The 26,581-nt window shown below is 38.1% G+C and overlaps 1 protein-coding gene across 11 annotated transcripts in view; it reads right to left on the minus strand.

Moving 5' to 3' along the window:
• The window catches only part of NBEA (neurobeachin), a 673,417-nt gene that overhangs the window by 14,204 nt on the left and 632,632 nt on the right, over nt 1–26,581 (minus strand). For 5 of the 11 annotated variants that reach the window (XM_027557423.1, XM_027557428.1, XM_027557425.1 and 2 more), the window contains 6 exons: nt 12,368–12,430; nt 11,959–12,048; nt 9,001–9,193; nt 7,056–7,127; nt 4,726–4,881; nt 4,028–4,198 (listed from right to left, as the gene is read on the minus strand). In XM_027557423.1, coding sequence (XP_027413224.1) covers nt 4,028–4,198; nt 4,726–4,881; nt 7,056–7,127; nt 9,001–9,193; nt 11,959–12,048; nt 12,368–12,430 — 745 coding nt within the window. The remainder of the gene's footprint in view (nt 1–4,027; nt 4,199–4,725; nt 4,882–7,055; nt 7,128–9,000; nt 9,194–11,958; nt 12,049–12,367; nt 12,431–26,581) is intronic. The other 6 variants (XM_027557431.1, XM_027557429.1, XM_027557426.1 and 3 more) reach the window with 3 other exon arrangements.

Consider the following 26,581-nt stretch of genomic DNA (forward strand, 5'->3'; position numbering starts at 1 on the left):
TATGTTCGGAGTTGCAAGTTTGAAAGAGTAGCAGTGAATATTAGCCTGCAATATATTAATAAAACCAGTATAATTAATTCAACTGGAACCTAGGCCAGGTAGCCTTTGCATGTTTCTTTAACGGTCTGAAACTCTGTAATCATCTGCTTACACGTTTTCATTGTATTTGTGGCAAATTCATTAAAACTGTAAAGGCAATTAGAAAAAGATTTATTTATGAGATGTCCAAGTTAGTCACAACAATATATGTATTTGATACAATGAAGCCATTAACTTTTTCAAACTTACCTGAAAAAATGCAGAAACATTATTTTTTCCCTCTGTGACACCAATAGAGCTATCCATTAAAAAATAATAATGACAATGTAAAAGAAGCATACATCTATTAAAGTGCTTGGGTTTATCTTGAGGAAGTTTTAGTGATGTGCACATAAGGTGAGTAAATGAATCCTATCACATTATGGTGGTGTGCTGGATAAATATGATTCAGCCTCTGACATACAAAGCGAATTTAATGTCCACAGCAAGACCAAGTCCTGAATTCTAACAGCTACTGGGATATTACATTTCATGCTAGGACTTCCCTCTTCAAGTCTAGGTTAATATATACAACCCTTGAAACCTAAGGGCATTGTGTCACACACTTTAATATGAATTTAGACGTAACTAGCTTTTTGGTCTTGTGTAGCAATGCATTATGAGATAGAAAGCACATATAGCCTGATTCTCTGACCTGTGAATTGGTAGCTAGAACAGATTAAACTGAAACTGGAAAAAGAAAAGCTTTTCCCTTTCATATTGTGGGTTTTCTGATGGCAAAGACCCATGGCTGATCCCTGATGTGACAGTCAATTCAGTGTGTGCTTTGACTGCCTCTGCAAAAGGTGAATTGACCAACATATAAGGTCTCTCTAGGCATGCCTACATGAGCTGGGAGGTTGCCTTTTCTAACAGATTAAGTCAGTTACAAACCAGTCAAGTCGATCAACTACTAAAAATGACTTTTTTACTATCATGATTTTTACTATCCATGTGGCAAAAAGCTGAAATCAGTTTTTATATAATCATCCATCTGTGCCCAAGATATAACATTAAACATTTTGTAGATACAAGTACTTAGGAAACTAAATATTATCTGATAGCAATTCATGATTCATGCAATACTCAGTACACTTGATAATTCCAAGCAAGAGAAGCAGTTTTGTGACTCTTACAGTCTATATACATTATAATACAGACTTTTGGGTGAACCCCAGAAAACCAGAGACTTTGACTGCCCAGCCCTCCCAGCTGCTAATACAGTACCAGGACACAGCACATGTTCAGTACATGCTTGCTGCTTGGCCAATACTTTAGCAACTCATCCTGTTTAATCTAGAAGAGCATTTCTTCCCTTTTATGTTAAGGATAACAAATACAGTGGAACCATGCTATATATGCTCACATTAAATGTCTAGGAAAGTCTTGGCAGGGTGCGTTTTATGAAAGTTCTTTAGGTTTATAATGATGATGACAGTGTTTAATAAAAAAATGTATATCCCCACAAATGGAGACAATACTGTATATGTAATATTATGCAATAATTTCTTAGGGATAATCCTGTCTTTATTTAAAGCTTAAATAAAATGCTACATTTTAACAAATCTATCAGTCACAGTTTTGTTCTTAAGAATTAACATAAACATTCCTATTACACAGCTCCTACCATAGGAACTTTGAATACTCTAAATAATACTACATTTCACTCTTCTTGCTAAGTGATGGAGCAAAGATACGATCATTTGTCAACCATCATTTCGTTTAGATGATAATTAGAAAATAAAGTAGTTAACAGATAATTACTATAATTTAACATTTTTATCTCATAGCAGGACATTATATTATCTTCTCTACTACCAGATGGTAGTTTTTAAGAAATGAATTCTTTTTGGAAACATCATTTTCATCATTTCTGAGCTTCATTTTGAAGATGTTAATTAATTGGATTTAAAACACTATTTTGCTTCTTTATAAAGTTTTTTCTATCTAATAACTTCTAATTTGTATCAATAATAGATGGAAGATACCACACAGCTCTGGTGTTCAATTCAACTTCTCTTGTAATGAATGCTACACTAGTCTCAAAAAAGGAAATTTGGAAATATGTAAAAATACATTTAGACAAAATACATGTGATAATGTACCATGATTAAGAATAATAAAGTATAATAATAAAGTAGGTCAAATATATTTTACACACACACACACACACCACAAGAATCCTGTTAAAAGCAAAGCCCTTTTTTTAGGGATACAGTTTTAAAAAGAGTAAATGACTTATTAGCAGTTAGAGTATGATGTTTTGTATACTGTAGAACTGGTGGCTGATTAGTTGCGCTGGTTGGAAATCAAGCAACACTGAATATGTGTTTTCCTCAAACCAATATCTCACAACTTGGAGCAGAGGCTAAAATGTATAATTACACATACTTTCTCTTATTCAGTATCTACAGTCAGAGACACAACTTCATAATACACTTTCAGTCGCTTCATCTACTTTTCTTCACCTCTAGCTATGGGCGACAAGACTAAATCACCGGGTCATCTAAATCACCCGGTCATTCCTTCTCTCACTACCTTCATATACACATGAAGATTTCCATGCCCAGCTCTCTCACAGTTATACCTTGGTCTCCTAGACGTTTCTTTTTTCTCTATAGTATTTCAGTGGCAGGTACATAGTATTCCTGGGAAATTCTTAGCTCTGTTTCATCATAAATATTCCCAAACTCATGTTTTCAGAGTACTGTTAACATTGTGACCAATGTATGAATTATAATTGGAATAACCCTAGTTTAGGTACTCACCATTATTAACAGTTTACAGAAATCATTCTCTATTTTACAGGAGATACAAGCTTGGTAGTTAAAAGCAGTTATTATTTCTAGGAAATCTGTTATCTAGTTCCTCAGTCATTTAACAGTATTTATTGAAAACCTATAATGTGTGCAACTATGCCAGGAATCAGAACCTTCAGATGCAAAGAGAGGGTCTCATGGTGCGCTTCACAGCTTCCTCAGAACAACATTTCGCAGGAATAATAACTGCTCTTTCATGAGCAAAAGGTTCCTCGGAAAACATGTTTGAGAAACCATGTGTGCGTGTGTGTGCTCAGTCGTGTGAGACTCTTCGCGACCCCATGGACTGTAGCTCACCAGGCTCCTCTGTCCATGGGATTCTCCAGGCAAGAATACTGGAGTGGGGTTGCTATTTCCTTCTCCAGGGGAATCTTCCCAACTCAGGGATCAAACCTGTGTCTCCTGCATTGGATTCTTTACCACTGCACCAGCTGGGAAGCCCTTGAGAAACTCTGGTTTATACAAACATCAACAGACGTATTTGTGTGACACTTTCAGAGCTTACATAGAGAATAAGAGTATATATACTGTGTTTTCTAAAATTTATTTTACTCTGGAGTACCTCTTTTTTTTCCCTGTGGAATATTTTTGGGAGCACTGTTGAGTAAAAAACACTCAGGAATCACCCTAAACAAAGAAATCATCTTATTCAGCTTTTGCTCCCCGCCATGCCTAACCTGAGGGGGTACTCAATCACTGTCAAATAAATAAACAGAGATACTGACTATACCCCTGATAGAAAGCAGTAAGTGTCCTCAGGAGGCACAAATAAAGTGTATGGAATTTCAGAGAAGGGAGAGAATACATTCAGCTGAGAGAAATCACAGGAAGTTGAAAGGACCAGGTGACATGGAAGGAAATTCTGAAAGGATGGGGACATTTGGAGACCGGGGAAGGGCAGCTGGGCAGAGGGTCACTGGGAGGGGATCTGGGAGTTTCCTCAGGCTGAAGGTTACAGTGGTTGCTCTCTTTTTACACTTTGAATACAGCTATATTCCAATAAAGAATACAGCTATATTCCAATGCTATTTAAGCTTTCATATTTTAAGATCCTTACAACCCCAGCAAAAGTTATTAGGGAAATTAAAGGAATTTACAGTCTGATGGGACAATTCCAGACCAATACTTACTGCTGTTCGGGTTGTCCCCTATGATGTGGTGTCGCCCGCTCCAGTACCAGAGCAGAAGGGTGGCATCGCGAGACCCAGACACAATGTAGCAGTCCCCACCAATGTACGACTCAGACCTGGCCAAGCATGTCACCACGTCCCAGTGGCCGAATACAATCTGAGTTAGCTTCCCTGCAACACAGAAACGGCAGGTTGAATCCAATGGCTATTTTTCTTTCAATGGTAGTAAGCTTAACTTTACTCTACTAGATTTGTGGAAAGTGACTCTACAGACCTGCAAACTTACAAGGTAATTCAAATCTAGCTACAGATTTAGGTTCTTGAATCCCTTCTGAAAAAATGATACAAGAACGTCACTTTGGTTTTTTTTTAAGAAAAGAACTTATAAAATAACACAATCATGATTTTTTTCCTCCCAGGCTAGGCTAGACTAAGGGGAGCTTTAAGGCCTTTTACTGGATTTGATTTGGGGGAGGGGGACAGTAGTCCCTTTTGTCCCATGAACTCAGGGCTCAACTCACGTTAAAGTTCAGAATGGATGAAATTAGAAGCAGTCAATTACTTCCAATGTGGACATTTAATTGGAATCTTGGCATCAAGATGAAGACACCTACATTAAGAAGTATGACTTCATATGAAGCTTTAGGTGAAACAACGGGCATTCTGATGAGGATAAGGTATTTCATAGCTCAGTTTACCTGTTTCTGTAGAATAAACTCTGAAGCTCTTATCCCAGAATCCACAGATAAGAATATAGCGATTATCTGCCGTGACCACAAAACAATGTGCATTGATTTGTATGCTCTGGTCAACGAGGTCTGTGATCTGCCGTTTATTCACACCAGAGTTATTGGCTAAATGTAAAATAGATACAGGAATTTAAAGAGAGATTCTACAAAGAGTTTCACCAAGCACTTATAGAAGGAATACTTTTATGCTTCATTTATCTAGAAATGGGTTCTAATGCTATATGATTAAGATTTTAGCATTTCCTCATGAGGAATATAAACTGTTTAGTAGCAATGATTATTTATGAACCATATTATATATTTAAAAATTTGTTGGAAATTTAAGTAGTTCTTCCACTGATATGAGGAATTCAAGATGGGAATTTACAACATAATAAAAATATTTATATGCACTTAATTCAATAGATATTCACCCTGCACAAGTTCATTATTGACCAACAAGTTCAATAATAATAAGGAATAAATATTGTATGAAGTATGTTACATAAGGAAAAAATGTCTTCATATTTGCCCCCATCTGTCATTTTCTGATGGCCTTTATGATTCATGGGAAAAGAAGAAAGTAGGGATTTGTGCGAGGGGTGTTGTTATGTAGGTGGCCCCTCAGGGAGCTTTAAGTCAGCAGCTTTAAAGACCTGGATTGTCAACAAACAGAAGCCTTTCAAGAATGGGCTAGCAGGGGAGGAGGGGAATGAGAAAGATGGGAGAGGGGCTGGGGAAGAAAGAGACAGGCAGAGAGTCACGGGCAGCACTGGGGCTGAATTGAATAGAGTCAAGAACTGAGAGACGCCCTGTGATTTCCCCAGTGCCTGTCTGCATGCCAGCCTGTCCCTTCCTCCACACCGTCCTTCCAGGCCAGATCCCTGGGCTGAATTCTTAAACAGAAAATGCAGATGTAGAAGACCACCATCACTTCCTAACACCAATTAAATGTAAGTGTTACTATTTGTGGACATCGACTAACACTATAATAATAATTACCAGAGAAGGCAAAAAGTCAAAACAAAAAATTTTAAAAACAGCAAAGGAAAAGAAAATCAAAGGTCTGAGTCCCTTGAAAACTATGTAGTTGGTGCTTGATTAATAGAATACAGCTATTAATCTTCCACGGTTACATTCTAGCTGTACGTGAAACTGTTGCTATTTTTTTAGCAGAGAAACAGCTAGAAGCTGGAATCCACTTGAAAAATATTCCTTGTCCTAAGCATATATTCTCCAAGAGAAATATAAGTGCTCTTCTGTGTAGGAGTATAGGTAACTAACCTAAATGGCTGCCTTGCATCTTATTTCTGGGTTCAAAGACGGAGGCTGAATTAATCGAAGGAAAAAATACCATAAATTGCTTATGGCTTTATAATTTTTCAAACCACATTCTATTTTTTTCTTATTTAGCTCTCATATGATCCCATGAGAACAGGCAGAATGAACATTATTAGGAACCATCCTACAGATATGAAACTGAGGCCCAGAAAGATTAAGACACTTGTTCTGCATCACACAGCTAATAAATGTGTATGTGATTATTTAAAAATGGAGAGGGAAAGGGTGGGAAGATTTGGGAGAATGACATTGAAACATGTAAAATATCATGTAAGAAACGAGTTGCCAGTCCAGGTTTGATACACGATACTGGATGCTTGGGGCTAGTGCACTGGGACGACCCAGAGGGATGGTATGGGGAGGGAGGAGGGAGGAGGGTTCAGGATGGGGAACACATGTATACCTGTGGCGGATTCATTTTGATATTTGGCAAAACTAATACAATTATGTAAAGTTTAAAAATAAAATAAAATAAAAAAAAATACTTTGAATACTGCTGCAAACAGTTATAGCTCCTGAGTTTGCAATTCATATAAAATCTTAAATTAAAAAAAAAAATGCTTAGCTCTACTGAATGGAGATTTCCAGAAAAGTTATTCTTTAGTATCAACTTTCTTAATAATAGCTTTGAATCCTTATATATTTGAAATAATATAAAGTTGTTAAAGAAGAGTTGTGGCTGAAAGAAAGCACAGTTTGGAATTATATACCTTGTTTAGAACCAATCTAAATGACCTCTGGAAATACCAAGAAAATACCACAAATCATTATTTTAATAACAAAAAATTCTTAGATGACATGTTATGATTTGCACAGCTCCTTGATGGCAATTTGACATTATTTGTACATTAATTTGTGACAGCAAAAGTATCATTCAACTGTCATTTGTGATAAATAACCACATAGGAAACTGTGGATAGGCAGCATTTATGAAAACGTATTTTTTGTTGTTAACATACCAATTAGTGGATCCATTTCAATGGGAAGATGATGGGCTTGGTCCAAGGAGTAACCTGGAGCTCCTCTGAGGCCTAAAGATTAATTAAAAGAGAAAATGACCATAAAGTTCTCAGAATGGAGGAATTTCCTAATAAGCAGTGTTATAACAATTATACAAAATATGTATTTTCTTAAAAATTATTTGGTAAATTACTGTAAGAATCATTCAGTCACACTACGTGTTTTTGAAGACAAATCTTAAAAAAAGCATTACAACAGGGACTGTTGGTTTCCACTTAAGATGGAGAAAGCTGGGAAGAGTTGTTATCCTAACAACAGAAAAAGCTGGATAAAATAGAAGACGATAACATTTCTGGAATCCATCAGAGAGCTGAAATCTAAGTAAAGGGTTATGTCTACATGTAGAAATGGGTGTAAGCATGGGCTGACCTGGGCCAAGGCAGAGAGGAAGATGGGACTCCCATCCCTTCCAGCTTCTTTCAAAAGATGACAAGTCAACTGAAGGTACACAACTGAGCCACACCTAAATCTTAACCTAAAAGCTACTTTCAGAGGATTAATATTTAGAGCTTGACTGAGTTCTTTAGTCCTAATTTCTTACATGGGGTAACATATAAAAGTTTAGAACAACTCTAAAGAAAACAAAATTCAAATCTTCACAGCTTTCTCTCAGTGCAAAATATTTCTAGAGGCTAAGACTCCTGTGAATGATAAAGTCATATTTGGGTTGGTCTGAAAGTTCATTCAGGTTTTTCTGTAAAGTATTATGGAAAAACCTGAACAAACCTTTTAGCCAACCTCAGATATTTTTAAGAGATGTCTTCTCCATATTTCTGAGTGAATGGAAGTCGCTCTACTTCATGTTGAAAGTATTACCAATAACCATAAAACAGGGGTATTCAGAAATTCTTAGGAGATTAAGCTAAAAGTAATCTGGTTTTCCAGAGTGATGCAGAAGTCAGTAGAATTAAGATTCAGGTGAACTTGGTGTGGTTCAGCCATTCAAACTTAGAGACAGTGGGGATATTGAGGCTTCTACGGAGATCATATAAGTAATGAACTGGGCCAACTAAATCATTTAGTCACATCCACTGCTGTCCTGGCTGGATAAGTATCAATTTGTCGAATTTTCATGACAGAATTATATCACTTCAAGATGTACTGGCTGGAACCTTCAGGAATGAGTTTGGAGAAAACACACATGAAATGGCTAAACAATTTAGATTTTGTCTTCTCTCGGACTCAAAGCTCCACAAAGAGAGGGATGCTATTTGCCTTGTCCACTGCTGCACTCCCAGTGCCCAGGACCACTTGACACAAAGTGGTCATTCGGATATTTCCTAAATGAGTTAATCAAGTGGGAGAAAAAGGATTTGAAACCACCTAGATTCAAACTTGTTTTTGTTTAGTATGGGATAAAATTTGTGTGTTTTTTTTTTTTTTTTCTTCCCCTTGCAGGAGCAGGGTGGGAGGACCTGAATTATTTGTAGAACTGATTCAATTCATCAAATACTTATTAGATACTGATCCATTAGCCAAGCATTCTGTGAACGTCCCTGTGGCTCAGTGGGAAAGAATCTGCCTGTCAATGCAGACACAAGGGTTCGATCCGTGGGTTGGGAAGATCCCCTGGAGGAGGAAATGGTAACCCATTCCAGTGTTCTTGCCTGGGAAATCCCATGGACAGAGGAGCCTGGTGGATTACCATCTATGGGGTCACAAGAGTTGGACATGACCGAGTGACTAAACAACAACAAGCACCGCGTGCGGCACTGTAACACAGCAGCAATGAAGAAGGCAGACGAGTTATTTAGTGAAGTCTGGCAGTTATTTATTCTGCTGCTTTCTGTAGCTCATGTGGCACACTCGCTAGCCCTCCACACACTTACCTGAACCACAGCATTTTAGACCCCGCTAGTAAGTGACTCCCTTAGGCCCACGTACCTACTGTGTTGTGCCATCGGTTCACGGCAAACAGCCTGCTGCAGGTCACCGTCACCACCGCAGGGATGGTCAGGTGGGGGAGTGTGTTGGCCGCCACGTGCGTCACTGGGGAGTTTGACGGAAACTTCAGCACCATGATCACATCCTGCTGCATCTGATCTTTAAACATGAGTGGACTCTGTGGAAGGAAACACTGTTGAATAGAAAGGGAGGAGAGCAAAGAAAACAGAAGGAATAACAGAGTTAGTGACAGCATGGGGGAGCGTGAGATTAAAACAAGCTAGCGTGAGCGCAAGCAGGCAGCAGAGCAGTCGGCGCTCTGGTCTGTGAGGCGGGCACAGCCAAAGGAGCAGGCACTCCGCACAGCTGCTGGGAGAGGACCCCCAATTACTAATAACCAGCTGCAATTTAGGTGCTGCCAGACGATGGAAGAGGGCTTCCCTGGTGGCTTGCATGGTAAAGACTCTGCCTGCAATGCAGGAGACCTAGGTTCAATCCCTGGGTCATGAAGATCCCCTGGAGAAGGACATGGCAACCCACTCCAGTATTCTAGCCTGGAGAATCCCATGGACAGAGGAGCCTGGTGGACTACAGTTCATGGGGTTGCAGAGTCGGACATGACTGAGTGACTAACATGCTTCCAGAGATTTAAGAAGTTAGCTTAGAGATATGTCCACATGATGCAGTGTAATTTTTCAGTGCGGTTACACCACTGTGGTGGAAAGATCAGTCAAGCCAGTTCCCGACAGTGTTTATGTGAAATACGAAGTGAATTGATTCTTTCATCTTTTACCTGGATGATGTGGGGGCATGGCTACAGTCTAAATAATTAAAATTCCACAGCCTCCCTTGTCCGTGCTCCATGGGCACGTTTCTGCTGTGTCTCTGATGACCGTGGTTTAGGCTCCTTCCCGTGCTCAATGGTGAGCTTCCTGAGAGACAACACTCTCTTTGCTTTTTTAATCTTTGTTTCTCAAACATCTAGTATATGACTTGACAGAAAGGAGACACTATTAGTACTACTAGTAAGTAGTATGGTGGTGGTGGTTTAGTCGCCAAGACATATCTGACTCTTTGCCAACCCATGGAATGTAGTCTGTAAGGCTCCTCTGTCCGTGGGATTTCCCAGGCAAGAATACTGGCGTGGGTTGCAAAATACTGTACACATTATTACATAAAAGATAGATAAGAATGCTGGAAATAACCACTATTTAGCTTTCATGCATGTTTTCTAATTGTTCACTATTTTATGGAGACGTGTGTGTGTGTGTGTGTGTGTGTGTGAATTCTCTGCTACATAAACTTAAAAAGCTGATTTTCTTTATAAACAGTTCCATGCCAATTTAGCCTCTAACAATTTCCCCTAGGAAAGTAATGAGTTCTGACTGGGCATTTCTCCAGGGTAAATATTTTTTACTACTATTATTATTAAACAGAGAAAACCAACACGGGGATAAAACTCTTCTGCCAAAGCATTTCATAAAATAAAGTGTGAGAGAGATTCTCTTGGACAGTTTGTTAAAATGCTTCCTCTCAGGTCTGCAGGCCCCATGTCTACGCTGTGCCTGGGTGTGGGGCTGGGGACGGCACGCGTGGTGAAAGCCTCTCTGTTTGGCTGCATGTGAGGACCCACCTCAAGCAGCAGAGTTCATTAAACAGTGAAATTGCTCAGCTGAGTTACTGTATAGGAAAAGAAATGTTTTCAAACACACACATTTGTTTATGCTTCAGTAGGTGATGGACTACCAACCCTTTGACGGTATAGAGGATGCCTCGCCTCTGTACTGCCAATGCTTAATGTCATGCCTGGCACACAGAGGGGGCTCGATTCAAATGTGTAAAGTAGTTGACAGGATAAATGAAAGGTATGAACAATACTTCTATCACACAATAACAACCTGTACATTTGTTTATACATATATTATGGACCATGTTCCAGGGCATTTTACTCCAGTATGAGGATATCTGGTCCCTTGACAATTATCTAGAAAAGTTGATGAACTGTAATTCATGCTGCAAATACATTTTTGCCGTCAAGCATTTTTTTTTTCCCTCAGTAAAAGCTTAGTGGAAAATCACAGTGAAAAAGTAAGTTCTAAAGTAGTTTCTTAGAAAAATTTTTACCTTCAAATTAAATAAAGAAATGTTAACTGTTTGCTAAAAACTGAAAAGGGGTCGTATTCTTATGAAAATGGATCTTAAAAGATTCAGATTGAAATGAAAAGACTATTACTTCTTCCCTTGCAAACTGAGAATATAATGCCAGCTAACATTTACTGAGTACCTGTATGCCAGGGGCTGGTCTAAGTGCTACATACAGTACTGAGTCATTGCATTTTCAGGGCTGGTGCGATTTGTTACCCTCAGGCTACACAGGCTGAAATGTAAACAAAGAGCTTAAATACCTCGCCCAATTCATTCATTAGTTCGAGGCAGACATGGTACTTGACCCAAATCTGGCTCTGAGGTCCTTATTTTTAATCTATTTTCTTGACTGCTGCCATGCAGAGGCTGTATATTATCTTTATATTTCTTTCCTTTTCTTAAAATGAATACTTCCTCTACCACACTTTGCCCCCAAAGATCAAACCAGCTACCTTTAGATTGTGTTTCTTTTATATTTTTCATTCTAATTTATAAGTGTAACCTAATTTTGGTGCCTGTGTATATCTATAAGCCTGTATGTGTATGAAGGGGTTTATGTATATGAGCCAACTCCTAATAGAGAGGGCGGCGATTTTTGTGAATCCAAAATTGAGCTAGCTGAAGCCGAACTTAAAGGTAAGAACTATACTCCTTTTTCTGTTTCTTTCTAGGTAATCAGTATATCCTGAGGCTGAAGAGTTAAGCCAATACATCGAGAAGATTTAAAACGCTGCTAAAAAAATCACTATTTTATTTGAACTCTACTCAGGTACAAAGAAAGACAGAAATGTTCCGCAAGCTGCTACGTCTTACCAGGTGCATGGCAGAGCTCCGAGGCGGATGTGGCTCAATAAGCAACTGAGATGGCGTTTGTCCAAAGTTCTGTATCTGTGCCTCCATGGCCTGCAGGGGAAGGAGAGTGATTGTCACAATCAGTATGCATCAACGAGAGAGGTCAACACACTCTGACAACGCAAAGTGTATCCCAAGTCAGCCATGAAAAAAGTCCAGAAAATTCACCGGGTGCTCTTCTCCCAGGGTGCAGAACCATCCAAGTGTTAGTATTTTGTAGACAAGCTCTGCTTCTCCTTCCAAACATGCTTCCGTTAAGTCACTATTCTTATTTAGAAGCTGGGGTTAAATGTGGAAATGTTATCCTGTGAGTACATGCAAGCAGCTAGAGACCAGAGAACACTCTGAACACTAAATACAACACAAATACCTTAATAAAGTCCTTTGTAAGAAGAAACGTATGGGGATCTCTAATGAAATAAGCTTCTGGAATCTTAATAGGAAAAAAAAAGAATGAAACATAAAGTCCACTAAGGATACAAGATAAAATTCAAATAAGCATGTCTTCTAATCAATTAGAGAGTAATAAGTAGAAAGAACATTAAGACTTCTGTATAGTCATCAAATACAGCAAAACTTTCACTACAAAAAATACAGTTTAGTGTGCTATGCTATTCTAAGATATATTCTGAAATATTATCTATAAGCTATGAATTCATTCCTCTCAAAAATCTTCTGAAATTTTAGAGAGAACTAACCCAAAGAGGAAATAATTCTTGGGGCATCCTGACCTATGCAATATGCCATTAAAACCTATGCAATACGTCATTAAAACCTATGCAGATGAAAATATTAATGAGACTTTGTCATTTCCAATGAATATTTCTAGATTGCAAACTGTCTGAAGTGTGCAATACACCTTTTTGGTCCCTATGTCAAAGAGAAAATCTTAAAAGAGATTTAAGTATTTCTTCTATACATACATTTTACAGCCAAAAAATGCAATATATTAAACCAGACTAACAGAAATATTTTTCTGAAATATTATAAGCATTTAAGTCAATAAGGAGAAGCACAATATTTACTATGATTATTACTATTATTTACTATTATTATTACTCTGTTACCATGTTAATTTTTCCCCTAAAATTGTATGCAGTTTGGTGGCACATAAAAGTGAAATACGAAAGTCATTGCTGAATGCTTGGGAGTCAGGTAAGTTGGTAGATGACTCTTGGCACAGCCCTGCCACTAATCGTATCACTATCTTCAATTCTCATTTATAAAGTCTTTAAATTTAACAATCTGTCCTCCTGGACTGCATTTTAAGAAAATGTTTATCAATAAAAGTGTGAATTTTCAAATTTATTAGCAATATTAAACATGAATGCATCATTATCTGCCATATTTTAGCAAGTGCATAATGGGGCTTTGGCTCTTTATTTGCAGAGGCAACAGGATGAATTACTAAATCTCTTTAAGTACGGTCCAATTTTAATGTATACATTTATTTGCATGGTGTCCACTCACATGAGAACTGTGCTGCTGCTGCTGCTAAGTTGCTTCAGTCGTGTCCGACTCTGTGCGACCCCATGGACTGCAGCCTACCAGGTTCCTCTGTCCATGGGATTTTCCAGGCAAAAGAACTGGAGTGGGGTGCCATTGCCTTCTCCATGAGAACTGTGACTACCAACTAAATTGTGCTAACACAGATACCATCATACTTCATCTCCCCAAAGCAAGATTTATGATTAGAAAGGGGAGAGACTATTTCTGGTTAGGTTCACATTATTAACAATAAATTCTGAGAATTATTTGGGGGAAAAAAAAAAAAAGAATTGTATTGTTAAAAGTTGCCCTGGTTAGAAAATGTCCAATACCCAGCTTAATGCATCATGAACTAAATATAATGATATCTACTATTACTTGTGTTTTTACTCCTCCAGATAGAGGACCAGGGAGTGGGGAGGGAGACAGAAGTAAAATCAAACACATTTAAATTCCTAGATCAGTGCCCTGCATTTGAGTAGGTAGCTTTTAAATGTTCAAAAAGGAAGTGGATCAATAAACATGCTTTGCTTGACTTTAACTTTTTTCCTGAAGGGGAACTATTAAAATTATATTAGAAAATGTTATGAAACTGACTTTATTTCTAGAAATCGTCTGTACAGTTTGCTCTAGTGGGTCCTGCCACTCATCCTTTTGGATTGAGGCAGAGTATACATGCACATATATATATCTTAAATGCTTCAAATGGCATCAGGGTGAATTTTAAGTTGTACTCAATCTTACCTTTTCAATAAGTCAATCTGTTCCCAACATTCAACATTTATTTCTTTTAAGACAAAACTGAATTTCTCTTTCCTACGGTCTACATCACATGCTTTCATGACCTAAAGGTTCCTAGTTCAATATTTATCTTTTAGCTATCATGTAATCCTGTCCTCCAATAATTTCTTACCCTTTGAGTTTAAATTGATCAGACCTTTCTGATCTTGAAAAAGCATGTTGTCTAAGTCTATTAAAATGTTTGAATGGTATGTGAGCACCTACTGATTTTCTTGACTGGCTCCCCCACATTTAGAAAGTAATCAAAGTCTTCTTTTCACCAAGATGGGAGGTACTACTGCTGATTATCGTTATTGGGCAAGTGGAAATCTGTTATATTATTATTTGTATATCATTCTCTCCACTTTCATATGTTCAAAGATTTTGATATTTTTTAAAAAGTGATGCTGAGGAGAAAATAGTTTTCCATGGGCAGGTTGGGCTATGAACAGAGATACAAATAAAACTAGAGCAGAAAGGGGTGGGGGATTGATTAATTTTTATGGTGTCATTTCTCTGTTACTAGCTCATATTTTTGATTGCCTGTTTCATTTCTTTAAACATATTGAATCTTTTAAAAATAAAAAAGGGAGGGAGGTACTTTCTATGGGCACATGCCCAGGGATATACACAGTCCACACTGCAACTTATGAAGCATAAAGATTGAATAGTTGTTCTGATGGAGAAGAAAACACCTCCCTTCATGCTAACCTTGGGCAGGGTTTTAAATCCTTGCCAGATGTCCTAAATCATAATCAATGTCCTCCATATTCTCACAGCCTATCTTCCCCTTTATCATGGAACTCAACACAGAATTCTTTATGTGTGTCTGTTTGCTCAGCCTGCAACTCTCTGCAGGTTAAGGCTGTGATTTAGTCCTTCGAAAAATGTCTGAATACAGAAGTGGGGAAATGGTAGGGCATTTGGGCAAAACCGAAAGGTAGCCTGAAAAGAGAAAAGCACAGTAGCGAGGAAAACTTCAGAGCTCTTGATTCTTACAACTCAATACCACAGAAATAACTTAACGAACATCTTTTGAATGTTTACTCTACGCCAAGGCATACAAACTCAGACAGCAGACTGTCCCCCAGAAGTTTTCAGCCCACGAGGACATGAGATGAGGACATCAAGGTGCATGTTAGGGAGGATCATGGGTGAGGCAAACCCAGAGGGCCCGGGAGCCCCGGGGAGTGACAATCAGACTCAGGTGGAGGATGGGGGAGGGAGAGAAGGGCTGTAAGGACAGGGACTTCCAGAAAAAGAACAAGAGCTGAGGTTTGAAGGTTAAGTAGAAATTAGCTGGTCAACATCATAAAAAAGAGTTTTTGCTATGTGGATTTTTTTTTTTTTTTGCCATATAATGGAATTTTCCTAAAGACATCAAGTAAAAAACATCCAAACAACTACTAAAAGTTAATTATAACTTGGATTCTTTCTATATTATCAGAAATGGGATCTTAAAAAATTCAAAATATTTCTATTTCTCTATATATTGCTCTGCATGGGTCAGAAAGATAATGTTATTCATTAAGACATGTATTTATTTTGCACCTACCATTCTAGAGATCTCTGATACTCACCAAACAAAACAGATACAGATGACTACTCTTGTGGAGGTTACATTCTAGCCAGGATGTCACAGGGGCTTACGTTCAGCCAGATGTCACATACTGGCATCCCATGGGCTAGATTCAGCTCACAGGCACAGTTTCTACTTGAGTCAACATGTACAGGTCAGGAAATTTCATACAGTAAACGGGTTTTTTGGCTTCTCTCATAAGAATCAGAAGCTCCTGCGTGGCCCCATCATCATTCCTGTGTGGTAACACTCGGCTGGAGCACAGAGACTCCTTTTTAAGGCCCATCGCTCATGTGACCCGTGCATAAACTGCCACCTCGCCCAGCTTCAATAGTTTATGCCCTGCTTGACCACATCAGCATTTGTGAATCCTTTTAAAATCGAATACCAAAACTTTAGTTTATGTTACAAAAAATCTATTGCATTATGTATATTGTCTATTGCCCTTTTCAGTGAAGAAAGGATAAATTAACATTGCATATGAGAGCACATGAGTTGTGTAATACGTATGACACACACAGGTGTTGTACACTTGAAACACCGCAAAAATCAACTATACTTCAATAATAAAAAAAGAAACAGGTATGTTCTAAAATTAGAGGGTAAAAAGACTGCTTTTAACACCTTGGGGGAAGTTCTAAAACAGGAATTCTGCAGGGAAAGGCAGAGAAGGAAAAGGAAAATGTGAACCGAATTATGCTTAGGAGGACAATGTAAGTACCTCTGATTTCCAGATTTCATACACACACATGACACACAACTCAGTTTTACCTGCTTACATGGAATATAAAGCTCCTACTAGGGAAAGTTCCCATACACACTGTTTCCCTTTTGTCCTCCCTACTTTCTGATTGTTCCTCTCCTTAGTATTGTTTGGCTCTCTTTGTAAAATACTCCAGGACCCACCTGTCAAATTACAAAATTACCCCTGCCTTCAAGTAGCTCTCCTGTGTGTGCGTGCTCACTGCTCGGTCGTGTCTGACTCTTTGCAACCCCCACGGACTGTACCCCACCAGGGTCCTCTATTCACTGGACTGTCCCGGCAAGAATACTGGCGTGGGTTGCTATTTCCTCCTCCAGAGGATCTTCCCCACCCAGGGGTCGAGCTCCAGTCTCCCGTGGCTCCTGCAGATTCTCTACTGCTGAGCCACCTGGGAAGCCCCATCCAGCTCTCCCTTTTCCCACTTATTCTCAACGAGTTTTCTCTAGTCTTTCAACTTCCCCACAGGTCAGGGCACTGTGTATGGCGGGTGTCGGTGATGATACCACGTACCAAGGTGCCCAGTTGGGGGGTAAATGAGTGATAGAACTGACCCCGATTGCCAAAGAAAGGGGCCCTTTTTGCAATTCAACCTCCTGAACAGGGTGGCTTTTTACATTTGCATAAAGAGGCCCTACAGTTCAGTTCAGTCACTCAGTCGTGTGCAACTCTTTGTGACCCCATGGACTGCAGCACGCCAGGCCTCCCTGTCTATCACCAACTCCCGGAGTTTACTTAAACTCATGTCCATTGAGTCAGTGATGCCATCCAACCATCTCATCCTCTGTTGTCCCGCTATGTGCTTGCGATAGCTGTGACACAAGCTTTATTCCTCTGACCTGCTATATCTCTTGCTTAACTGTTTTGTTTTCCCTTCTTGCCTTTCCTCCCAAGAAAGTTCTACCTCCTATATGAACAAAGATACAAGTTTGGGATTAGAAAGAAAGAAAAGAAAGTGAAGTCGCTCAGTCGTGTCCAACTCTTTGCAATCCCATGGACTGTAGCCTACCAGGCTCCTCCGTCCATGGAATTTTCCAGGCAAGAGTACTGGAGTGGGGTGCCATTTCCTTCTCCAGGGGATCTTTCTGACCCAGGGAACAAACCCAGGTCTCTTGCATTGCAGGCAGATGATGCTCTACCCTCTGAGCCACCAGGGAAGCCCACGTTTGGGATTAAATCCTCAGAAGAGAGTGAACATGCTGTGGTGCATGTGTGTTGCATGTCTGCCCATTAATACAAAAAACTTCACAACCAAGGTACAAGGAAACGTGGTGACAGTTAAGGCAAAGTTCAGAATGATGTTCAAATTAATGGTAAATTCAAAATAAAAGACAAAAGTTAGGTGAACAAACGTGCTTTCTCCTTCCCTCTGTGTAGTCTGGTTATCTACTTACGCTTTCCCTGGTAGGCATCAGATAAACACTTTGATTATTCTCTTTTCCTTAGTGCAGATGAATTTAGCCCAGATATATTTTTCTCTGATGGAACCTTTACAAGTTCCAGTTTTTTTTGGCAAATGTTAATTTAGCATTGTCTTTCAGATGAAATGCCATCAGGTCTAAGTGCCATGAGAGAGACAGTAGGAAGAAGCTAATAAGGTAGGCTGTCAAATGACCTGTTTTATATCCATTTTCCTTGGTTGGTAAAATCTTTTAAATGGTTTAAAAAAAATCAGCATTTCGTAAAGTACGATAGGCTATGCTATCTATAATGCAAAATACCAGATTATGTTCAAATTACCAATTATCAGCAAATTTCAGAAAATTTAAGAAAAAAAAGTAAAAGCTTGGGAACACAGAAAAAGATTTTCAAAAAATTTAGTGTTGTGCTTATCTCAGTATACAGCTCTTATTTAGAATGATTTTAATGCTTGAGAGTGGATATTCTTTTTTTCCCCTTTGACAGAAAATACAACTTCAACATATAATACAATTAAAAATATATATGTGATTTTTATCACTCGGTTCTACCTACAATTCTACCAATTCTCTATCAAATAGGAAAAACATGGAATTCTGAAAGCCTGAAATGATAAAAAGAAAGATTACTTAATGGCAGAATGTATTTTAACTGATAAGCCTTTGCTTCTGGTTTATTGTTGCAATAAAACAAGATCATATAAAGCATTACTTTTTAATGCTGGAAAAATAGCAAAATAAATCAAGCAAATAATATCTGCACTTTATTATTTCTTGCCTTATAAACATTTAACTATATAAAAAATTAAAATGCTATTTTATATTAAACTGCTTCTAGTTTTTCACAGAAACTACAAAACAGAAGAACCAAGATGTTTCCTTTGTTTTAACAATCAACTGCATTAAGGCTAAGCCTATGCGTGCATGCGTGCTTAGTCACAAGTCTTGCAGGACTCTGCAACCCCCGGACTGTAGGCCGCCTACACTCGCAAAAGTATTAGAATATTTAAGCAAATATTTGATAACTCAAGCAAAAAAGGACCATATTTGTTTTAACTATCAGACTATGTTAGAAAATATCTGAGGGGTTCCAATTTGCTCATTTACTTGCCTCAGTGCTTGCTTTTATTTTTTTGGTATAAAGCTGATATATATATATATATATATATATCAGCAAATTTTTATATACAAATATGTATATATATATATATATATTCTTTTGGTATAAAGCTAATACATATATATACACATATACAGATACATACTGGAGATTTCTCTTCCTGCTGATTCCTACACTTCCTCCTTAGAATGATAAATTATAAGGATATTACATAATTGACTTAACAAATTAATGTGAAAAACACCATATCCTCTAGATAAAAAAGCTCTGTCTGGAACATCTAAAAAAATATATTAGGTCAGTGCCACAGGTGGCAAGCTCACTCACTTTTTCTCCTGAAAAATAAGTCAAATCAGGTAGAAAAATCCATGTATTTTAATGAGAAGGTAGTGGCTGTTCTACCCTGAATGCCTTAAATAAGTTTGCTCCAGAGTGGTGGCTCACTCAGGGCACAGAGAAGTGAACTGGATCGGCATCCTTGCCCCTGGGCGATGGTCTCCAAGGACCGCACCCCTGGTACTGGGTTGGCCTCTGACTGGTTGGGACGCAAGGTAGAAGGCAAAGCATTTATTGTGCGCCCCCTCATTGTCAGGTCACAGTTTGGCACTGGCTGTGTTGCAGTTCTCTACCTAAGGCCACAGGTTCTGCCGGGTGACCAATTCCCAGGGCTACTTCTCCTGCCAGCTTCTGGCAACAAGCTACCTCCCCTTACACCCTCAAGCCTAGGCCTGGTAACCAGATGTTAACCCAGGGGGCTTCAACTTCCCTTGATTATCTACTTTAATCTGCCCCACATTTTTGTAAATAGGACTATTTTTAAACTCTTGATTATCCCTTTAAAATTTGTTAAAACTGTGGTTAAGATTTACCACATAAAATTTCACAGTGTAAAATTTACCATCCTAACAATTTTTAAGTGTCCAGTTCAGCAGTGTTAAACACATTCATATTATTGTGCATATTCTCTAGAACTCTCTTTAGCTTGAGAAACTGAAACTCTGTACCCATCAGACAACTGCTCATTTCACCTTCCCCCAGCTCCTGGAAGGGTTTCCCTGATATCAAGGGCTTCCCTGATAGTTCAGTTGGTAAGAATCCACTTGCAATGCAGGACACCCTAGTTTGATTCCTGGGTCGGGAAGATCCGCTGGAGAAGGCTACCCACTCCAGTATTCTTGGGCTTCCCCTGTGGCTCAGCTGGCAAAGAATCTGCCTGCAATGTGGGAGACCTGGGTTCGATCCCTGGGTTGGGAACAACTCCTGGAGAAGGCAAAGGCTACCCAGTCCAGTATTCTGGCCTGGAGAATTCCATGGACTGTACAGTCCACGGGGTTGCAAAGAGCCAGACAGGACTGAGCGACTTTCACCTCACAGCTCCTGGAAACCACCCTTCTACTTTTTCTCTCTCTGATTTTGACTATTGGAAGCACCTGGAATCAAACAGTAATTTGTCTTGTTGTGACAGGCTTATTTCACTCAGAATAATGTCCTCAAGGTTCATTCCTGTTACAGCGTGCCTCAGAATTTCCTTCCTTTTTAAGGCCAAATAATATCCCATTATATCTAAATGGCATACTTTTTCATCTGTTCACCTGCTCATGGACCCTTGGATTGCTTCTACACTTTGACTGTTGTGAATAATGCTGCTATGAACATGGATATGCAATATATTTCTTTGAAATCTTGCTTTTAATTGTGGATATATAACCAGTAGTGAAACTGCTAGATCATACAGGAAGTCTCTCTTTAATTTTTTGAGGAACCTCTATATTGTTTTCCAGAGAGGCTGCACCATTTTACATTCTCATAGTACTCTCAAGGATTCCAGTTTTGCCAACATTGCTATTTTCTGTTTGTTTGTTTGACTGTATCCAACCTAGTAGGTATGGAGTGGCACCTCACTGTGGTTTTGTTTTGCATTTGCATAACGATTAGTGATGTTTAGACTCTTTCCCTGTTTTTCTTGACCATTTAGATATCATTTTTCGGAGTCTTCATTATCCCTCTGAAAGGGCAATGTGCTGAGACACATACAGCACACTGATGGATACAACTAGGATTAGTGTTCAGGTATAATAAATAAGAAAAATGCTGGCTCGCTTTTGCTTCATTTCCAAGTAGGACTGACCAAAAGGTGATTACACCCAAGTAAGATTTTTATTGAGGATTTAGAATATTTGAGGGATAAACACTGCTATAAGCTTCTTGGGGGAGACCATGGAGTCTTATTCAATCTATGCTTGTTAACCCTCAAAAAAAGAACTAAAACATTCTGTTCTGGATAATTTTCAGATTGACCTGGAAGCAAGAGTTTTAGCAGATGAGTTCTTAAGGATGCCCCCAGGTTTTTGGTTCTTTGCCAACTTTGGGTTTGATCATTCAATAGTACATAGTAGAAGACTCAGTCCAGAAATACTTAATGATATGTGAGAGGTAACAACAGTACAATATCCATGCCAAATTCTCCTTTGATGAATAAATTCACATAAAGCAAACTCTATGCTGGCTGATTCAGGAAATGGAGGAGGAAGGAGGTTGAGGAGAAGGCGGAGGGGGTAAGGGAGAGTAGTATCGGTGGTGACCTGCTTCACCACACAAAATAAATTCACTTGGAGTGTCTGATCATGGAAAGACAATAATGAGAATAATAAAGCTGAAATGGATTTGTTTGGTACATATAAAGATATGAAGACTAAGGTTCACCAGGTGTGGGTATAAACATTACAAAATGAAATCATACCCTTTGACTCAATTAAATTCAAATTAAAAATAGTACTGCATGTATTTGGCAAAACAAAATGCTCTTCTTTGACATAAATGGGAAACAATAATTTAGATATACTATACTGAGATCAAATGGCTATAAATAGACTCATTATCAATATGTTTAAAACATTTAAACATGAGTCCTAAACATCTAACTAAAATGGTTAGGTACTTAGCTTGAGTAATACCCACTTCAAGAAACTGAAGCATGCAGTATGTTTTGAATAATTGTTAATTTATGCTAAGGTAACAACTGTGTAATATAACTGAAATCTATGTTAATTGAAGATAAGGAAGTCTCTTCCAGCTATTCCTATTACAAACAGCAGGCTGCAATTTTCACCCTTCTTCCTTGTGTAAAATATGACTTTAGATGCTTGTAAAAGCATTTGCTGTTAATTTCTGAAAATCAATAATTAGCACTTCTCAGCACCACACAATAAAAATAACACAAAGAGAGAAAAAAAGCATACTTCACATAAATGACATACATCTCACTTTTTACTAAGTGCATTATTTATGCTTTTCTATGCACAATTGATCACTATGGACTAGCTAAGGACTGCAGTAATTAGAAGGAGAAAAGATAAAACTAAATTAAAAGATTTATTCACCAATCAAAATTAAATGTGTATCATTAATTTTCTTGATACTAATTTCTATATAGAAACTGTATTCTTGAATTATCTCAATGCATGCCTTATTGCTACAGATGAGAAGCACAACAACAGATACATTTGAACCTATACTCTTACCAGATTTAGGGATTCTTGTTGTTCCCAAAATGATTCTTTAAAAGTAAAAAAGACCCAATGTGTATTTCTATTCCAACAATTTAAAATGTATGGCTTTTCTTTCTATGTTAATTTGGCTTTTGAGTTTGTTAAGATTTTCAGCTCTGTAAAATTTCTAGTAATTATAGGGGGGGGGAATGAAAATGGTTTTAAGAAATATTTATCTGCCCTTTTGTTGATTATTTGTTATCATGCCTCAGAATAGTCGCCTAGGAGAAGAACCCTGAACATCCCCCATCTGAAGACAATTAGGCGTCACGGCACCAGTAAACAGACAATATTGTTCTACAACCCACTCAAGCGACCCAGGAGGGGTGGGTGTTAATATCCCTCGTCAGATCAAAGAGAGAAGTCAGAAATGAGGGAAAGTAAAGACTAGGAATAACAGATTCTCAGAAAGAATAGGCAATTATTATAGAGGCCATCAACGTTGTCATGATAAATACCTTCATTTACATGATCAAGATGAAAAGTGGGTTCATTTTTTTTTCCTTATAAATTTTATGAGTTCCTTTTCTAGGAAAGTCAGCATTGCAGCTGTTTTGGTTAAAGACACATTTGTCTTGCTGGTTCTTGACAGCCCTATCATGTCAGTTCTCTGCAGTAGCAAGGAATGTTTCAGCAAGAAAATAAAGTGAAAACTGAAGAGATCTATTCTACTTCCTATGGGCATATTTTCACCATAGCAGATCCAAAGGAATGCTTTGTTATCCCTGTCAGATTGAAGAAAGAAAGAAATGAAGAATATATAGTCTAAGACTAAGAAATACTGGTAACAGAAAATTAGACTAAAATAACCACATTTTTATGACTACTGGTAATATCAAAATGTATAAATAAATGCTGCATGGTCCATATGTTCTAATAATTTGCTAGCAAAACAAGCCTTTTATGGTAGACTTCTGTGTATATCTCTCTCACAGTCAAAGAGAAGTCATTTAAATCATTTTTCAGTTTGGCAGTGTTGACTACAGATATCATGATACAGAGAAATAAATTATTAAAACAGAAGTTCTTCCACAATACTTCATTTAATTATGTTTGGGGGCAGGAGTAATCAATGTCCAGTAGTGCTTCACGGTTTACAAAGTATTTTCACATATCTTTTCACATACAATCCTCAAGTACAGTCCTATGAGTTAGATATCATTTCAATTATCATATTTTAGGTGGTTAAATAAAAGTACATTAAAGTGACTCCCTTATGTCACTCAAATAATGATGCTGGGGCTGTGATATAATCTGTTATCTGATGTCCACCTTTCCATCATCTTTCATTGACTGCTAGGGATCAAACAATCATACTCTGAGGCAGACAGGCTTGACTAATTATACTCCTGATTATAACAGAGATAATTTTAAGAAACAATTTTAGAATATTTTTCACTCATTATAAGAGTAAAGGACAAACGAGAAAAAAAATGGCTGATAAAGATTTCTTACAGTTACCTTAAAATTTTCTCTACAGTTACTGAAGTTTTACTGAGTTAAAAGTTTTAATAAATTTAAAAGCATGAACAAATAGAAAATTTACAGTTTAAATTAAAATGGAAATGCCCATTAAAAAGCCTTTTACTTTTTAAAGAATTATTTTGGGAATAAGAAGAATATCATGTCTAAAAATAAGTAAGGGACCTCCCTGGTCGGCTAGTGATTAAGACTCAGTGCTTCCAATGCAGGCGGCACGGGTTCAGTCCCTGGTCTGGCAACTAGGATCACACATGCTGCAGTGGCACAGCAAAAACAAAACAAAACAAAACAAAACAAATAAGTAAATATTCTGTTATTTTAAAGAATTTTTTTTTCAAAATAAACTTGCTTGAGCCCTCTTCCTGGATGTTCTGAGATACCCTTGGGATGGAGGCAAAGAGGATGGAGAGTGGATGGAGCTAGGAGACAGTGGAGGGCAGGGAAGCCTGGCGTGCCTCAGTCCACGAGGTCGCAAGGAGTTGGACATGACTTAGCAACTGAACAGCAGCACAGTGCTTCCTACACTGTAATGCCTCAGGTCACCAGGGGATTTCCTAACATTCAGATTTACTAGGCTGTGTGGGGGCATTGCTGAGAGCAGAGTATGAGGGTCTATCTATCAAGTTCCCAGGTGATGCTCATTCTGATACTGTTGGTCTATGGACTGTATTTGAGTAGTAAGGAGATAGAAAACCATGGGACCAGATATAAACCAGAACAGCCTGTTTCTCATGTAGGTCATAGGATTAAGTTTCTTGGCCATCATTTGGGGAGTAAAAACATAAAGCAAATTACATAATTTTATTAACATGAAAAAATAAATATGAAAAACACTCATTATCATGCTTGAAAAATACTGCTTAAATAGTCAGATGAGCTCATCTATGGAAAAAAAAAGTGTCTAGAAGACTATGATAAAAGCTCAGGCTTAAGACAATTTAAATAATACCTAATATCCCCCAGATCTAGTGTTTACATGTTATGAAGAGCTTGGTACCAAAACTGTTCTGTCATGTTTCTGCCCAGAGGCTGTCATGATAAAGTTTATTATCAATTACTGCTTTACAAGTATAAAATAAGTTAAGCTGTCATATTTTTCTCAGCCAGAGATCCTAAGCTGTCAAAGAATGTCAATTTTAAATCTGACATAGAGAAGAAAATTATCTGTTATTCTGACCTCTAATTTCTTGACATTTTAATGCTATAATTGCTGTGGTTAGTGCTGCTTCATGATTTCACCTGTCAAGGAAGAATGAATCAATAATCTTAAGACATTTTTCAAATTTTAGCCCTAACTTCAAAGTTCTAGGTAGACTGTAGATGTATATATATGTGTGTGTGTGTGTGTGTGTGTGTGTGTGTATCTTTTCTATTCTCTTTTACAAAAGGGACATATGTAGATTTTTGTATATTAAATTTCTCCTTTAAATCAGCATTTGTTAAGGCATTAAAAATTATCTTCTTTAGGCTAGTTGGAGCTTAGTGTAAGATAACTGCCACTTTCTTTTGGTTTTATCTTTGTGAAATAGAGTGATTTCATATTTAAAAATACTGAAATGAACTTTGGGGCTTCCCTGGTGGCTCAGACAGTAAAGCATCTGCCTGCAACGTGGGAGACCCAGGTTTGATCCCTGGGTCAGGAAGATCCCCTGGAGAAGGAAATGGCAACCCACTCCAGTACTCTTGCCTGGAAAATTCCATGGATGGAGGAGCCTGGTGGGCTACAGTCCATGGGGTCGCAAAGAGTTGGACACGACTGAGCGACTTCATTTCACTTTTTACTTCACTTCAAGATAAACTTTATCAAATAAAAGGAATGCAATGAACTCAATAAAAGGCTCAACGTTTTGAACACTACTTTCCCCAAAAGCCTTTGTCTGATCATTTAGGTATAGAGCAACTCTCTCAAATCACAGCATCACAGAGCAGACCTCCTGGAACTCGATGTTGATGTTTTGATGGAAGGCAGTGTGCCCTGCAGAGAGCCTCCTCACTGCATAGGGGCAAAAATGACCACCAAATAATGATGATACTATACTCTGTTCCACCTATCCACAGGGTTCTTTCTTGTGACAATAGACGCTAGATGCTTTTATGCTGGCAAACATATGTTTGGTATTATCCCTTCTTTATGGACAAAGCAATGGAAGTGGAAGAACACTAAATGACTTGGCCACATTAGAAAGCTCACAGGATTCAGGCAGGTTCTCATCTTTGTAGTTTCTTAAATATTAATACAGAATTTATTTTGTGGAAATATGTTAGTTGTGAAGTAAAGGAGGTGAGCATGGGGAATGTGGAGGGGGCAATTAACTCCTATTCCTTGCAAGGTCATTTCATCTGTCATATCTGCAATGTCCTAAGTGCTTCCCTAGTGGTCTTAAAGAGATAAAGCTATCTTGATTTGAC

The sequence above is a fragment of the Bos indicus x Bos taurus genome, chromosome 12 (genome assembly GCF_003369695.1).
Source record: "Bos indicus x Bos taurus breed Angus x Brahman F1 hybrid chromosome 12, Bos_hybrid_MaternalHap_v2.0, whole genome shotgun sequence".
Lineage (NCBI taxonomy): Eukaryota > Metazoa > Chordata > Mammalia > Artiodactyla > Bovidae > Bos > Bos indicus x Bos taurus.